Genomic DNA, 17,194 nt, shown 5'->3' with positions numbered 1-17,194 from the left:
GTTAGCCTACACTTGTAACTTTGTAGGCCGCACGTACTGCACCAAAATCGCATGTTCTCTTCAGTTGTATCATGGTTTGAACAATGTGCGTAATTCCAATCCATATAACACACTATAATACAGTTCACACTCAAAAAAAATTAACCTACTAGAGCTAGTTTCATTTATTTAGCCAAGAGAGCATATAGTTAGTTACATCTATGGGCTTTTTATGTTTTTCTGTCGTGCGTAATGTGCAGTAGCCCATATCTATAGTTACTCTCTAAATGTAACCTGTTAGTTACTAATTACCGGTCCGAAAATTGTCATCAGTAACGGATTACAAAAATGTTGTAACGTAATCTGATTACATTCCGTTGATTTTTTTAAAAAGCGACATTAGAAGAAGACAAATGTATGTTACCATTTGAAATGAAATCTATTGCAGGATAAATCCATGTTAAAGTTGACATAACTGGCCATATGGATGTTACATTTTACTGTATGGGTTGGTTATGTAGGCTTCTTCTAACCCAGTGCGTTCAACTACATATAATAATACGAGTAAATTATATCTTTACATTAAAAACCTAAGTCTAACAGAATTCCAGTCATTCCAATAAATGTTATACCTCTTGATCTTCAAGAATAGGACTTGGAAATATGGAAGTATAGATTAGCCAAATAGTTTTACCTGAGCATGACCACAAAACTAAGGACTTATTAGCCCTACTGTGTTGTTTATGATTTTGTTGTCATTGGAGGACTGATTGGCTCATTGAGTTGAATTGAAAAATAAATGCTGCGCTCATGGAATGGCCTGCTTAGAGCACTACTGAAAAGTGCTATTTACATGTGAGAAATTAAATGAACTCCATATGCTGCAGGGTAGCCTAGTGGTTAGAGCGTTGGACTAGTAACCGAAAGGTTGCAAGTTCGAATCCCCGAGCTGACAAGGTACAAATCTGTCGTTCTGCCCCTGAACAGGCAGTTAACCCACTGTTCCTAGGCCGTCATTGAAAATAAGAATTTGTTCTTAACTGACTTGCCTAGTAAAATAAAATAAAATAAATTTGCTATAGGCATATTCTGACCTACCAAGCAAAAAGGCAGTAACAGCTCATTTGGTTGAAAATGAATTTGACATTTTTGCTACATTAAAAACATGCTTAATCATGTGGACAAGTATCCTGCCACTGCCTCCTATTGTGTTTTGGAGATCATGGGGGTCACGTTAGCAGTAATGTTACTGTGAAACCAAGGTATATAAAAGCCATTTTTCTCAGTTCCATGCTGTGAATAAAATCACATTTATTTATAAAGCCCTCCTTACATCAGCTGATATCTCAGATGGTTACCTGCTGGGTTAGGTTTATAGATAGATGGTTACCTGCTGGGTTAGGTTTATAGATAGATGGTTACCTACTGGGTTAGGTTTATAGTTAGATGGTTACCTGCTGGGTTAGGTTTATAGATAGATGGTTACCTGCTGGGTTAGGTTTATAGTTAGATGGTTACCCGCTGGGTTAGGTTTATAGATAGACGGTTACCTGCTGGGTTAGGTTTATAGATGGTATAGATAGATGGTTACCTGCTGGGTTAGGTTTATAGATAGATAGATGGTTACCTGCTGGGTTAGGTTTATAGATAGATAGATGGTTACCTGCTGGGTTAGGTTTATAGATAGATAGATGGTTACCTGCTGGGTTAGGTTTATAGATAGATGGTTACCTACTGGGTTAGGTTTATAGTTAGATGGTTACCTGCTGGGTTAGGTTTATAGATAGATGGTTACCTGCTGGGTTAGGTTTATAGATAGATGGTTACCTACTGGGTTAGGTTTATAGTTATATAGATAGATGGTTACCCACTGGGTTAGGTTCATAGTTGTATAGATGGTTACCCACTGGGTTAGGTTTATAGATAGATGGTTACCTGCTGGGTTAGGGTTTATAGATAGATGGTTACCTGCTGGGTTAGGTTTATAGATAGATAGATGGTTACCTGCTGGGTTAGGTTTATAGATAGATAGATGGTTACCTGCTGGGTTAGGTTTATAGATAGATGGTTACCTGCTGGGTTAGGTTTATAGATAGATGGTTACCTACTGGGTTAGGTTTATAGTTAGATGGTTACCTGCTGGGTTAGGTTTATAGATAGATGGTTACCTGCTGGGTTAGGTTTATAGATAGATGGTTACCTACTGGGTTAGGTTTATAGTTATATAGATAGATGGTTACCCACTGGGTTAGGTTTATAGTTATATAAATGTATAGATGGTTACCCACTGGGTTAGGTATATAGATGTATAGATGGTTACCCACTGGGTTAGGGTTTATAGATAGATGGTTACCTGCTGGGTTAGGGTTTATAGATTGATGGTTACCTGCTGGGTTAGGTTTATAGATAGATGGTTACCTACTGGGTTAGGTTTATAGTTATATAGATGTATGGATAGATGGTTACCTGCTGGGTTAGGTTTATAGATAGATGGTCACCTACTGGGTTAGGGTTATAGTTATATAGATGGTTACCCGCTGGGTTAGGTTTATAGTTAGATGGTTACCTACTGGGTTAGGGTTATAGATAGATGGTCACCTACTGGTTTAGGGTTATAGTTATACAGATGGTTACCCGCTGGGTTAGGTTTATAGTTAAATGGTTACCCGCTGGGTTAGGTTTATAGTTAAATGGTTACCTGCTGGGTTAGGTTTATAGTTAGATGGTTACCTACTGGGTTAGGGTTATAGATAGATGGTTACCTGCTGGGTTAGGTTTATAGATAGATGGTTTCCTGCTGGGTTAGGGTTATAGATAGATGGTTACCTGCTGGGTTAGGTTTATAGATAGATGGTTACCTGCTGGGTTAGGTTTATAGTTATATAGATGGTTACCTGCTGGGTTAGGTTTATAGATAGATGGTTACCTGCTGGGTTAGGTTTATAGATAGATGGTCACCTGCTGGGTTAGGTTTATAGATAGATGGTCACCTACTGGGTTAGGTTTATAGATAGATGGTTACCTACTGGGTTAGGTTTATAGATAGATGGTTACCTGCTGGGTTAGGTTTATAGATAGATGGTTACCTGCTGGGTTAGGTTTATAGATAGATGGTTTTCTGCTGGGTTAGGTTTATAGTTATATAGATGGTTACCTGCTGGGTTTGGTTTATAGTTATATAGATGGTTACCTGCTGGGTTTGGTTTATAGATATATAGATGGTTACCTGCTGGGTTTGGTTTATATATATATATAGATGGTTACCTGCTGGGTTTGGTTTATAGTTATATAGATGGTTACCTGCTGGGTTTGGTTTATAGATATATAGATGGTTACCCACTGGGTTAGATTTATAGATGTATAGATAGATGGTTACCTGCTGGGTTTGGTTTATAGATATATAGATGGTTACCTGCTGGGTTTGGTTTATAGTTATATAGATGGTTACCTGCTGGGTTTGGTTTATAGATATATAGATGGTTACCCACTGGGTTAGATTTATAGATGTATAGATAGATGGTTACCTGCTGGGTTAGATTTATAGTTATATAGATGTATGGATAGATGGTTACCTGCTGGTCATCTCTGTCTGCCTGTTGCACCTCCAACAATGTAAGCCAGCTACTGGTCATCAGAGCAGTGACAGGGAGGTCGGCGCATTAAGTTGAGTCTTGAGACATTCACAGCAAGATCGGTGTGGTTAATTTTTTACATCCAAAACAATTTTATTGTTCTCCAGGTTGAACAGTTGACCCTGTCTTTTGAACTTTTCCCAAACACCCAAACCATGTCATCATCAGACAGCACATTGCATTTGTTAAGGTAGCAGTGGAGGCAAAAGGATGTCCTTCATTCTCTCTCCTCCGTCACCCGGGAAACCGATAAGTGGTGGAAGAGTGTCAATTCGTTAACAGGAAGACGGTCCTCCCCTCAATAGGCTCCTTTTTGGCAAGGACGCAAAAGTGTATCCTACCCTGAGTCCTTCGTGGAAGAGTTTTGAAATCAGCCACCCCCCCTTCGAATCAGCTACTGTTTTCATCGAAGAAGAAAAGCATGCAAACATTTAAAACTATATTCTACTTATCCTTTTTTTATCTATAAAATGTTTTGCACAACTAGCTTTCTTAGTTATCAGTTTATACATTTTATTTTGGGATTCCACCCTGTAAACGTAGTTTGCCTGATGACGCGTGATTGGAGGAGTCATTTTATACAGGCGCATTTTCATCCCCACTTTCCCCTCTCCTCGATAACCTTTGACCTTTTTCAAAAGGAGGCCAGAGGATGATGGAAGAGGGAGGACGCAAGAGTTGAGCAAATCCAAATGAGAAAAGGCCTATCAGTCCAGCAAAAAAAAAAAAAAAACAACAACAAAGGAAACTGTCAGGAGAGAGAATAGAATCAGGTTAGTTTTCATGTGATTGTCCATTGGCCTTCCCATGTCTATGATCTCTTTATGTAGTGCATATGCAAACTGTACGCAGCTTCTCTCGATGTGAAATTCAAAAGGGGACACAGTTCAGTTGGCACAAAGCAAGGCAACATGGCCCCATAAAGTGATGTCATCCTGGGTATGGGGAGGAGCTAAATAATGGATTAAAACCATTATATCAAAACAGTCTTAAGGAAAATAATAATTAGCGTAGAATTGGAACACCTGTATAGATGACAGGATAGGAAAGTAACCAGACACAAACGCTTATCATAGGACCAAAAGAGATTTAGTTTCATCTCTGTGATACCCAAAACCCCATTCTAATAGGGTGCTTAATGGAAGACGTCTGACAGTTAAGGGTGAAGAATCTCAACATACCAACGTTTGTTGTGGTAAAAATCAGCCAAGCCCGGTTTTATTATTCCTAACCATAAACAAAGAACAGCTTAGCCTGCTGGGAAGAGTCTGTCCGCCTGCCGCCTCCTCTCAGTGTGTGTGTGCACTCGTTTATGATAATAAATTATCAAAATGGCTACCTACCTATCCTACCTTGACCTGTTAAGGTCAAACACACAGCTTCATGCGGAATTGATTATCGGCTTTCTTTTCATAGATGTATTTATATATATATATATATCTAGATTTATATATAGTTCATTCTCACGTTCACATTCTCTCGTCTTGCTTCTGACTTTCATGTACACAACGTGAGGTGGGGTCGAGGGAGGGGTGACAAGTGAGTTGACATCACCCAGCCAAATAAAACAAAATGAATAATAACCGAAGCCAAGAAAAGAGCTGCAATCTTATTTCTTTCAGTTGCCAAGCGACGGTCGGTAACGGCAGTTGGTGGTTTAAACGTTGTAGTGACGTCATCAAAGAGGCGGGGGTCGCTGCTCCTTTTGTTCTCGGAGGTTGAGGTTCTCCAACGCCACGTCCAAGGTCATGACCTCCACGCAGCCCATGTCTCCGAAGGTGCCGAAATCACTGAACGCGTCAGAACCTCGGATCACGGCGTCGTGGTAGTCATGGAGATCGTCATCTTCGCTGTGGTCGGGATCGGCCAGCAGGGTGGAGAGGAGGAGCTCCGTGACGAAGAGAGAGCGGTCCGCCCACTGGCCCTCACTCAGCTGACGCTCCGCCTCCGACAACCTCGGCTCACTCAGTCTGGAGGAGTGAGAAAGAGATGGCACTCCATTACAAATACAATCCATTCTCCTACATGTAGCAGACAGCCTCAGAACAAGTCTCTTGTTCAACAGATATTACCTAAACTAGAATAACCACACACAAAAAAAAAAGGTTAAAACGAAGTGTAGCACACAGTAGTTAACCTGTTGAGGAGGAACTGGGAGTTGCTGTGCTGTGTGTGTGTGGTGAACTCGTGATGCCCTGGGTTGGGGCTGGTAGAGTTGGAACTGGGGTTGGCGTTGTGATGCCCTGGGCTTGGATTGGCATTCAGCCCTGCGTTGGTGGAGGTACGGCTGCTGCGTTGCGTGGCACTCCGGGCAGTCTCCAACTGCTGTCTGGCAGCCTGGGTTTGTTGCCGCTCCAACTGGAGCTGCATCTAGAGGAGGAAGAGGAAAAGAAACATGAAGTTAAGTAGGAGGGTTCAGGAGAAGTAGGAGGGTTCAGGAGAAGTAGGAGGGTTCAGGAGAAGTAGGAGGGGTCAGGAGAGGTAGGAGGGTTCAGGAGAAGTAGGAGGGTTCAGGAGAAGTAGGAGGGTTCAGGAGAAGTAGGAGGGTTCAGGAGAAGTAGGAGGGTTCAGGAGAAGTAGGAGGGTTCAGGAGAAGTAGGAGGGGTCAGGAGAGGTAGGAGGGTTCAGGAGAAGTAGGAGGGTTCAGGAGAAGTAGGAGGGTTCAGGAGAAGTAGGAGGGGTCAGGAGAAGTAGGAGGGGTCAGGAGAAGTTCAGGGGAGAAGTAGGAGGGTTCAGGAGAAGTAGGAGGGGTTCAGGAGAAGTAGGAGGGGTCAGGAGAAGTAGGAGGGGTCAGGAGAGGTAGGAGGGTTCAGGAGAGGTAGGAGGGTTCAGGAGAAGTAGGAGGGGTCAGGAGCGGTAGGAGGGTTCAGGAGAAGTAGGAGGGTTCAGGAGAAGTAGGAGGGTTCAGGAGAAGTAGGAGGGTTCAGGAGGGGTCAGGAGAGGTAGGAGGGTTCAGGAGAAGTAGGAGGGGTCAGGAGAGGTAGGAGGGGTCAGGAGAGGTAGGAGGGTTCAGGAGAGGGTTCAGGAGAAGTAGGAGGGGTCAGGAGAGGTAGGAGGGTTCAGGAGAAGTAGGAGGGGTCAGGAGAAGTAGGAGGGGTCAGGAGAAGTAGAAGGGGTCAGGAGAGGTAGGAGGGTTCAGGAGAGGTAGGAGGGTTCAGGAGAAGTAGGAGGGTTCAGGAGCGGTAGGAGGGTTCAGGAGAGGTAGGAGGGTTCAGGAGAAGTAGGAGGGTTCAGGAGAAGTAGGAGGGGTCAGGAGCGGTAGGAGGGTTCAGGAGAAGTAGGAGGGTTCAGGAGAAGTAGGAGGGTTCAGGAGAGGTAGGAGGGTTCAGGAGAGGTAGGAGGGTTCAGGAGAGGTAGGAGGGTTCAGGAGAAGTAGGAGGGTTCAGGAGAAGTAGGAGGGTTCAGGAGAAGTAGGAGGGGTCAGGAGAGGTAGGAGGGTTCAGGAGAAGTAGGAGGGTTCAGGAGAAGTAGGATATGAGTTCAGTACTTTGCCTTAAGGGCATACTTGACACCAGATAAAGGAGGGGGGACGGGATTCAAACCGCTGGTTGCTGGCTCTCCTCTAACCTCTGGCTCTCCTCTAACCTCTGGTTGCCGGCTCTCTCCTCTAACCTCTGGCTCTCCTCTAACCTCTGGTTGCCGGCTCTCTCCTCTAACCTCTGGTTGCCGGCTCTCTCCTCTAACCTCTGGACTACCTACCTGGAGCTGCTGTAGCTGGGATGCTGAAGGACCTGAACTCAGCTGGCCGCCCGCCGACCTACGCACCCCCGACAACTGGGAGAGAAGCTCTGTGTGGGGAGAGAGATTGAGTTGTGGGGGGGGGGTCACAAAATTAATTCATCCCTAACCAGACAGTGTGAGATATGGTGTTTCCGAACAGGAGTCAATCATATCAAATCCATGTTTATTTGTCACGTACACAGCATGTATAAAATGGTACTATCAACAGGACTAGAAGAATGAAGTTAGTGATGCATCTACACTGCCTTCAGAAAAATATTCACACCCCTGGACTTTGTCCCTTTTGTTGTTGTTGTGTTACAAAGTGGGATTACCTGTAACTAGGCCACTCAGGAACATTCCATGTCGTCTTGGTAACCAACTCATGTATATTTGGCCTTGTGTTTTAGGCTATTGTCCTGCTGAAGAGTGAATTTGTCTCCCAGTGTCTGTTGGAAAGCAGACTGAACCATTTTTTCCTCTAGGATTTAGCCTGTGCTTAGCTCTATTGAGACCCACAGTGCAGGTGTCATAATACCCATAAAACCTAGTGGTCAAACAGGGAAATGGTTCCAATTGTTTTTCCACCATTCATTTTTCCCTATAGCTGATTTTAGAAATACTTAATTAAAAAAGGGCTGTTTCTCGTGTATATACACCGTACCCTGGCGTGACATTTTGATAACCATGTAAATCTCTCTCGGGCAAGGTGGTACTCTCCGTTTATGTTTTATCTCCAAAAACTCCGTAGTCCTAGCCGATGACAAGCATACCCATAACATGATGCAGCCATCACCATCCTTGATAATATGAAGAGTGGTACTCAGTGATGTGTTTGCCCCAAACATAATGCTTTGTATTCAGGACATAACATTAATTTCTTTGCAGTTTTACTTTTGTGCCTTAATGCAAACAGGATGCATGTTTTGGAATATTTTTTATTCTGTACAGGCTTCCTTTTCACGCTGTCATTTAGGTTAGTAGAGTAACTACAATGTTGTTGATCCATCCTCAGTTCTCTCCTATAACAGCCATTAAACTCTGTTTTAAAAGTCACCACTGGCCTCATGGTGAAATCTCTGAACAGTTTCCTTCCTCTCCGGCAACTAAGTTAGGAAGGACACCTGTATCTTTGTAGTGACTGTGTGTATTGATACTCCATTCAAAGTGTAATTAATAACTACACCATGCTTTAATGGGATATTCAATGTCTGCTTATTTTCTCTTACAAATCTACCTATAGGTTCCCTTTTTTGTGAAGCATTGGAAAACATCCCTGGTCTTTGTGCTTCAATTCACTGCTCGACTGAGGGATCTTAAAGACAATTGTGTGTGTGTGTGTGTGGGGGTAGTCATTTAAAAATCATGTTACCCACTGTCACACACAGTGAGTCCATGCAACTTGTGAAGCACATTTTTTACTCCTAAACTTACACTGATCAAAAATATAAAACATTGAGTACACATATATAGTGTTGGCCCCATTTTACATGAGGTTTTAATAAAACATTTTTCAAATATTGTACACAACTTTCTTCACATCCCTGTTTGTGAGCATTTCTTCTTTGCCTAGATAATCCATCCACTTCACAGGTGCGGCATATTAAGAAGCTGATTAAACATGATAATTACACAGGTGCACCTTGTGCTGGCGACAATAAAAGGCGCAGTTTTGTCCCACGCCGCCACAGAAGTCAAGTTTTAAGGGAGTGTGCAATTGGCATGCTGACTGCAGGAATGTCCACTAGAGCTGTTGCCAGAGAAGGTTAATTTCCCTACCAGAAGCCGCCTCCAACGTCATTTTAGAGAATTTGGCAGTACATCCAACCAGTCTCACAACCACATCAGCCCAGGACCTCCACATCCAGGTTCTTCATCTGCGGGATCGTCTGAGGGTGGTAAACTAAGAAGTATTTCTGTCTGTAATATCGCCATTTTGTGGGGAAAAGCACATTGTGATCGGCTGGACCTGGACTCCAAATGGGTGGGCCTATGCCCACCCATGGCTGCGCCCCTGTCCAGTCATGTGAAATCCATAGATTAAGGCTTATAAATTTAGTTCAATTGACTGATTTCCTTCTATGAAGTGTAACGCAGTAAAATCTTTAAAAATTGTTTCATGTCACGTTTATATATTTAGGCCTGCAATAAAGGGGTTAAGTACTTAGAAGACATTTCAGCTTTTACATTTTTTAAATACATTTGTAAACATTTTTAAAAACACAATGCTACTGACATTATGGTTTCAATCCATATGGTGACAGATTTTCATTCGATGCAGCAAGTCTGTTTTTAAAAAACACAACATTCAACAATTTAAAAGATTTTAATTGAGTTACAGTTCACTAGGAGTACAGATATGCATCTGCTGTTTTAATAATAATAATAATAATAATGTAGGGGTGTGGATCAGAAAACCAGTCAGTATCTGGTGTGATCACCATTTGCCTCATGCAGCGTGACACATCTCCTTCACATAGAGTTGATCAGGCTGTTGATTGTGGCCTGTGGAATGTTGTCCCACTCCTCCTCAATGGCTGTGTGAAGTCGCTGGATATTGGCGGGAACTGGAACACGCTGTCGTAAATGTTGATCCAGAGCATCCCAAACATGCTCAACAGGTGACATGTCTGGATAGTATGCAGGCCATTGAAGAACTGGGACATTTTCAGCTTTCAGGAATTGTGTACAGATCCTTGTGACATGGGGCCGTGCATTATCATGTTGAAACGTGACGGAGGCAGATGAATGGCACGACAACAATGGGCCTCAGGATCTCCTCACGGTATCTCTGTGCATTCAAATTGTAATTGATAAAATCCAATTGTGTTCGTTGTCCGTAGCTTATGCCTGCTCATACCATAACCCCACCATGGGGCACTCTGTTCACAACTTTGACATCAACAAACCACTCACCCACACAACACCATACACGTTGTCTGCCCGGTAGTTGAAACCGGGATTCATCCATGAAGAGCACACTTCTCCAGCGTGCCATTGGCCATCGAAGGTGAGCATTTGCCCACTGAAGTCGGTTACGACCCTAAACTGCAGTCAGGTCAAGACCCTGGTGAGGACGGCGAGCACGCAGATGGTTTCTGACAGTTTGTGCAGAAATTCTTTGATTGTCAGTTCGATCATCAGTTGTCCGGGTGGCTGGTCTCAGACGAAGAAGAAGCCGGATGTGGAGGTCCTGGGCTGGAGTGGTTACACATGGTTTGCGGTTGTGAGGCCGGTTGGACGTACTACCAAATTCTCTAAAACACAATTGGAGGCGGCTTATGGTAGAGCAATTAACATGCAATTCTCTGGCAACAGCTCTGTTGGACATTCTTGCAGTCAGCATGCCATTTGCACACTCTTTCAAAACTTCAGACATCTGTGACATTGTGTTGTATGACAAAACTGCATATTTTTGTGTCCTTTAAATTGTCCCCAGCACAAGGTGCACCTGTGTAATGATCATGCTGTTTAATCAACTTCTTGATATGCCACACCTGTCAGGTGGATGGATTATCTTGGCAAATGAGAAATGCTCACTAACAGGAATGCAAACAAATTTGTTTTTGTGCGTATGGAACATTTCTGGGATATTTTATTTCAACACGATGAACATGGGACCAACACTTTTAATATTGCGTTTTATATTTTTGTTCAGTGTAGCTGTTTCCATCCTGTCGTGACATCTTTTATCCGGCATGTACTTCACGCATAAAACGTTTGGCTGGAAACCTGACTAGTGACACAAAATCTCCATTTAATCCAGGCTGTAACACAACAGGTAGAAACAGTCAAGGGGTGTGAATACATTCTGAAGGCGCTGTCATAAAGAGGCCCTGTATGTACACAACAGGATGTACATTTTTCAGTCATTAAAAAAAAAAAAAAAAAAACACATCAGGCATTGAACCAATTAGGATAACTTGTGTTACCGTCTAGACTGGTCTACAAGGGTCTTGGGTGGGTGGGTGCGTTACCGTCTAGACTGGTCTACAAGGGTCTTGGGGGTGGGTGTGTGTGTGTGTGTTACCGTCTAGACTGGTCTACAAGGGTCTTGGGTGGGTGGGTGTGTTACCGTCTAGACTGGTCTACAAGGGTCTTGGGTGGGTGGGTGGGTGCGTTACCGTCTAGTCTAGACTGGTCTACAAGGGTCTTGGGTGGGTGGGTGGGTGTGTTACCATCTAGACTGGTCTACAAGGGCCTTGGGTATTTGTGTTACCGTCTAGACTGGTCTACAAGGGTCTTGGGTGGGTGGGTGGGTGTGTTACTGGTCTAGACTGGTCTACAAGGGTCTTGGGTGGGTGGGTGTGTGTGTTACCGTCTAGACTGGTCTACAAGGGTCTTGGGTGGGTGGGTGTGTTACCGTCTAGACTGGTCTACAAGGGTCTTGGGTGGGTGGGTGCGTTACCGTCTAGACTGGTCTACAAGGGTCTTGGGTGGGTGGGTGCGTTACCGTCCGTCTAGACTGGTCTACGAGGGTCTTGGGTGGGTGGGTGCAAGGGTCTTTACCGTCTAGACTGGTCTACGAGGGTCTTGGGTGGGTGGGTGTGTTACCGTCTAGACTGGTCTTGGGTGGGTGGGTGTGTTACGAGGGTCTTGGGTGGGTGGGTGCGTTACCGTATAGACTGGTCTACGAGGGCCTTGGGTGGGTGGGTGACTGGTTACCGTACCGTCTAGACTGGTCTACGAGGGTCTTGGGTGGGTGGGTCCGTTACCGTCTAGACTGGTCTACAAGGGTCTTGGGTGGGTGGGTCCGTTACCGTCTAGACTGGTCTACAAGGGTCTTGGGTGGGTGGGTCCGTTACCGTCTAGACTGGTCTACAAGGGTCTTGGGTGGGTGGGTGCTTGGGTGGGTGGGTTACCGTCTAGACTGGTCTACAAGGGTCTTGGGTGGGTGGGTGTGTTACCGTCTAGACTGGTCTACAAGGGTCTTGGGTGGGTGGGTGGGGGTGCGTTACCGTCTAGACTGGTCTACAAGGGTCTTGGGTGGGTGGGTGGGTGTGTTACCGTCTAGACTGGTCTACAAGGGTCTTGGGTGGGTGGGTGGGGTGGGTGCGTTACCGTCTAGAGGGTCTTGGGTGGGTCCGTTACCGTCTAGACTGGTCTACAAGGGCCTTGGGTGGGTGGGTGTGTTACTGTCTAGACTGGTCTACACAAGGGTCTTGGGTGGGTGGGGTGTGTGTTACCGTCTAGACTGGTCTACAAGGGTCTTGGGTGGGTGGGTGAGTTACTGTCTAGACTGTCTACAAGGGTCTTGGGCTTGGGTGGGTGTGTGTTACCGTCTAGACTGGTCTACAAGGGTCTTGGGTGGGTGGGTGTTACCGTCTAGACGGGTCCACAAGGGTCTTGGGTGGGTGGGTGTGCTATCGTCTAGACTGGTCTACTAGGGCCTTGGGTGGGTGGGTGTGTTACCGTCTAGACTGGTCTACTAGACTGGCCTTGGGCCTTGGGTGGGTGGGTGTGTTATCGTCTAGACTGGTCTACAAGGGTCTTGGGTGGGTGTGTTACCGTCTAGACTGGTCTACTAGGGCCTTGGGTGGGTGGGTTACACAGTGCATCTTTTCTTTTGACGAATCTGCTGTGTCTCTCTCTGATGTAGTCAGAGCTCTGTGTGCGTGTGTCCTACCAGCTATAGGATCCATGGCCTCCCTGTTGTAGTTGGAGCTCTGTGTAGAGGTCTGTGTGGTAGAGCTCCCCCCGGAGGTTGAGGAGGTGAAGTGCATGTTGGATCGACGGGCCCTCGGCCCTCCTAGACCCCGGCCCGGGTGGAACATCCTACGCACGTGCCGCACCCCGCTCGACTCATCGTGGAGCAACACCGTCAAGGAACATCATGGACACGTCATGAAATACACACACACACAGTCTCTCTATGCCCAGAACTAAAAACACACTCACAAGAGGCTAAACTGCAACACACATCAGACAGACAGCAACACACACAGACACACACACAGAGACAGAGTTTGTTGCAGTACCCAGTGGTGATCAGCGGATGGTCCTGTGGTTCTTGATGAGCTTTACACTGACATGTTGTTGTTTCCCTGTGGGGGTTTTCCATGTTAGATAGTAGAACTTCAGTGTAATGCCCCACAATTGGAGCATTACATTGTAAGAGTAAAATAGAGTAGTATTCTGTTTGCCTGTAAAAAGGATATCGCGTTTCTGAGTTAGGGTTAGCCTGAGTGGACTGCAGAGCAGACAGTAGTAGACCAATCAATCACATTTTATTTTATATCGCCCCTTTTAAACCAGAATGCATTGCAGTTAGACAGTCTAGATTCCAAAGCAGAAACGAAAGCACAGTTAAAAAAAAATAATAATAAATCACCAAGAAACCAAGAGGAACCAGGTTCAGAGGGGTAAAGGATATCAAGTCTCTGGGGGCTCTGTGTTCAAGTGTGAGATGAGCAGCGAAGTCGTCAGTCACGTGATTAGGGTCCCCGCCGGGCAGCGAAGCACATATGGGACAGATCTGCAGAGGAGAAGGAGAGGACACAAGCCCATCTGAGCATGCTCCACATCTAATGCATTAAAACACACTGTTTTTTTTTTTTGTTGAAGGGGGGTTGTTCATTTTACTGAACATGGCTGCTGGATGTTGATTTGGGGACATTTTTTTGCCCCTCCCTCCTGTCTGGAAAACAATCTAGAGGAAGCACTGGTCTCTTTCCCACTGCAGAGATTTACACTGGTGCTTGGCCTAAAGACTTGCGTTTCCATGCCCGGGTCCAAGAAAAGCAGTGGTAGACTTACCACCTCTGAGGAGGTCTCTGTGTGATCTGCAGCAACGTGCTCCTGAAGGGAGGTCTCCGTGTAGCCCATCCTGCCACAGTAGGGACAGGTAAAGGCCTGTGGCTGCTCCACTGACAAGGCCTCTCCTCCATAATATAGGTCTATAGTAAGACAGACAAGAGTGGGGGGGACAGGGTTAGACAGTAAGGACAAGTGAAAGCAGGAACTGCTCAACAAAAGGCCTCTCCTCCATAATAGGGATCTGGAAGGACAGAATCAGTGCAGGCAGAATCAACGCGCTTGTCTGACCGAAAGACAATCCGTTTTCAGGGTGTTTAGTTGTGGTGTTTGTCTTTTACGTCTCGCCCGTCTGGTTAATAGCTATGTACTTACTCAAGTCGACCCTGGTTAGTGTGCACTGCATTGGTGTGAGTTGTAGTGTGTCTGATTGTGGTGTATATGCAGGGGTGTGTGTACTTACCGAAGTCGACCCTGGTTAGTATACACTGCATGGCGTGCTCTGCCGTGTGTCTGGTGGTCGTGGCTCCGCCCTCGTAGCACGACGCACACAGGTCGTAGTCGTAGCAAATTAAACACTTGTATCGCCGCCCCCGGAAGTTACCCTTCAAACACGCATCGCAGCTCACACCTGGGGAAAGACAATTCACAGACGGACCATTTTGACCACTACCCTGTCCTATAACCCCACAACACACAAGTCAGAGTATTAGAATAGACCACACGGATAGGGGTGTTGGTCAAACACACAGCAACAAAGACAACACGTTGCAGCATTTAGCTAGCTATAATACACAATCAACACATTGGCATAACACTCATGACATGAACCAGCCTATTAGCTACACAAACACAGCAGTTTCACATTTCCAGTGTCCATGTGACTAATCAAAAAAAAAAAGAAGATGCTGACCTGCATTGGCCAAAATAGCTGCAACTCTGGTGCAGAATTGAAAGCCGGTGTTATTTAAGACGATGAATGGCTGACATGAATTTAAAATATGTGTAAATGCATAGACCCAGCATGGACAGCTTATCTCACCGACTTGATTTTAATTAAAAAGGCAGGCAATTGCACGACTGTCTCTGTGCAGCACTGATGGCCCTTTTGTTATTTAAGACTGGCATGAATTTAAACTAAAATGTGTAAATGCTTTACCCATCTAGATAGCCATCTATGCGGACCACCGACGTTTGAGGACATTGCAGCTGATTTGGACTACAACAGTCGTGCTATATAAAATGCTAAGCTAAAGCTAACTCTGCACAGCTTGGTCAACATAGTTAACTTACCTATAGTTTGTATAACTAAACCGGTTCAGAACCGGGTTCTCACTAGCTAACTCCTTAAAAAAAATATATATATATAAAATTAAAAAATGTATGTTTTGGTAGTTATTTAAAACAACAACCCCATGCTACATATCTACTGATGAAGGCCTCGGTTGCAAGGCCTCGTCCAAAAGGCTACTTTGATGACAGTGCAAACAAAACAAGAATAGAAACTAGCCAGGACACTTTTTCCCCCCCAAAGGTGATGTTTTGACAAGACACTATAATGAATACATTTCCATGGATAAAATGTTGTTTTTTCCCCCCCAATCCTTTTGTTGCCGTAAAACTATCTCGCTGGTTAACTCACTACAGGTTATAAAAATAAAATAGATAGCTAAACTCTCCAGTTACCTAGTTATTTAGTTTAGCAACCTAGATGCTATCCAACTAGGTTAACTAGTTTAATTAAGTTTAATTAAGTCTGGAAAATAGAAACTGTTTCCTTGGGCAGTGCCATTGCGCCCCAACTAACGTTAGTAAGTTACCAAGATACGTTTAAGTGTTTTAGCACTTAAAACAATATAACAATATACAAAATAAAGCACAGGAACTAGATAAAGTGGGTAAATGTATAGCGGCGGCCATTCTAATACAGCGTTCATTACAAAATACACGGAAGACCTTCATGTAAACGTTTCGCTGCGGTCTCTCGTCCAAGCACTTTGTCTTTCTGTGTGGGTTATTAAACGTCTTACCTTCATGACGGGACATCCTATGGACATTAACACAGCCCCCCTTACGGGTTCACTCTGGCTTGAACCACGCAATTTAATATCGGCTGGAGAATTAGAAGCCGGGGCTGGATGTCCCCTGGCCTCTTCCTCATGAAGGATCCGGTTTGGCACAGTGACAGTGTCTCCTCCGCCGCCTGCTTGCTGTGTCACCGTCCAATGCGCCGGAGAAACGCCAGAGGGCACTGTTGTCCACATACTGGACAAGTGAAAGCAGGAACTGCTCAACAGAAGGCCTCTCCTCCATAATAGGGGTCTATAGTAAGACAGACAGGAGTGGGGGGGACAGGGTTAGACAGTAAGGACAAGTGAAAGCAGGAACTGCTCAACAGAAGGCCTCTCCTCCATAATAGGGGTCTGGAAGGACAGAATCAGTGCAGGCAGAATCACTCAAATCAAACTTTATTTGTGACATGCGCCGAATAAAACAAGTGTACCTTTAGAGTTTACCGTGAAAAGCTTACTTACGAGCCCTTAACCAACAGTGCAGTTCAAGAAGAGGTTAAACAATATTTACCAAAGAAACAAAATAATAATCCAAAGTAACACAAAATATCAATAACGAGGCTATATACAGGGGGTACCGAGTCAATGTGCGGGGGTACAGGTTAGTCGAGGTCATTTGTACAAGTAGGCAGGGGTGAAGTGACTATGCATAGATAATAAACAGCGAGTAGCAGCAGCAGTGTACAAAACAGTAGTAGACCAGTCAGTAGTAGACCAATCAACTGTCCCCATCAGTTTCAGTGAGATCCAGAAAGTTGAAGGTCATTTAATGGATTTCTATGCCATTTCAAAACTCTAAAATGCTATTTGGAGAACAGCAAAAACAAAGCAAAAATTACCCCAGCTATTATCTCATTGGTTGCTGTAACTTCATTCACCTCAGTCGATCTACGAACACATAGCCTATTAGCTATACAATTGGCCGCTACACACATTTTTATTAACAAAGGGTAAACAAATAAGTTTGCTTTACAGAACTTTTGTTTGTTGCAATTTTACAGCAAATTTCCTGCAATTCTACCCATTTTGCTCTGGAAC

General features: G+C 44.6%; 1 protein-coding gene across 2 annotated transcripts; it reads right to left on the bottom strand.

The window, feature by feature from the left end:
* Positions 1-3,679: 3,679 nt before the first annotated feature.
* Positions 3,680-16,287, bottom strand: LOC112262505 (E3 ubiquitin-protein ligase KCMF1). 2 transcript variants are annotated; one of them, XM_024438124.2, is made up of 8 exons: positions 16,115-16,287; positions 14,548-14,763; positions 14,088-14,227; positions 13,705-13,806; positions 12,958-13,138; positions 7,311-7,399; positions 5,749-5,981; positions 3,680-5,581 (listed from the first exon to the last, which is right to left on the bottom strand). In XM_024438124.2, the coding sequence occupies exons 1-8, from the start codon at positions 16,128-16,130 to the stop codon at positions 5,290-5,292; spliced, it is 1,269 nt and encodes a 422-aa protein (XP_024293892.1). In that variant the 5' UTR covers positions 16,131-16,287; the 3' UTR covers positions 3,680-5,289. The 2 variants fall into 2 exon arrangements, with proteins under 2 accessions (XP_024293892.1, XP_024293893.1); XM_024438125.2 differs by having other exon boundaries at positions 14,548-14,715; positions 16,115-16,286.
* Positions 16,288-17,194: the final 907 nt, after the last annotated feature.

The sequence above is a fragment of the Oncorhynchus tshawytscha genome, linkage group LG12 (genome assembly GCF_018296145.1).
Source record: "Oncorhynchus tshawytscha isolate Ot180627B linkage group LG12, Otsh_v2.0, whole genome shotgun sequence".
In the NCBI taxonomy this organism is placed as follows: Eukaryota; Metazoa; Chordata; class Actinopteri; order Salmoniformes; family Salmonidae; genus Oncorhynchus; species Oncorhynchus tshawytscha.
The sequence above is the reverse complement of the archived record's forward strand: the minus strand, read 5'-3'. Positions and strand labels throughout refer to the sequence as shown.

Excerpts from the sequence above, each read along its gene's own strand:
- LOC112262505 (XM_024438124.2), bottom strand. Across the intron at positions 7,400-12,957 it reads GGCCATGGATCCTATAGCTG|AGCTTCTCTCCCAGTTGTCG; the intron begins GTAGGACACACG and ends CTCCCCACACAG. Across the intron at positions 5,982-7,310 it reads CCCAGCTACAGCAGCTCCAG|ATGCAGCTCCAGTTGGAGCG; the intron begins GTAGGTAGTCCA and ends TTCCTCCTCTAG.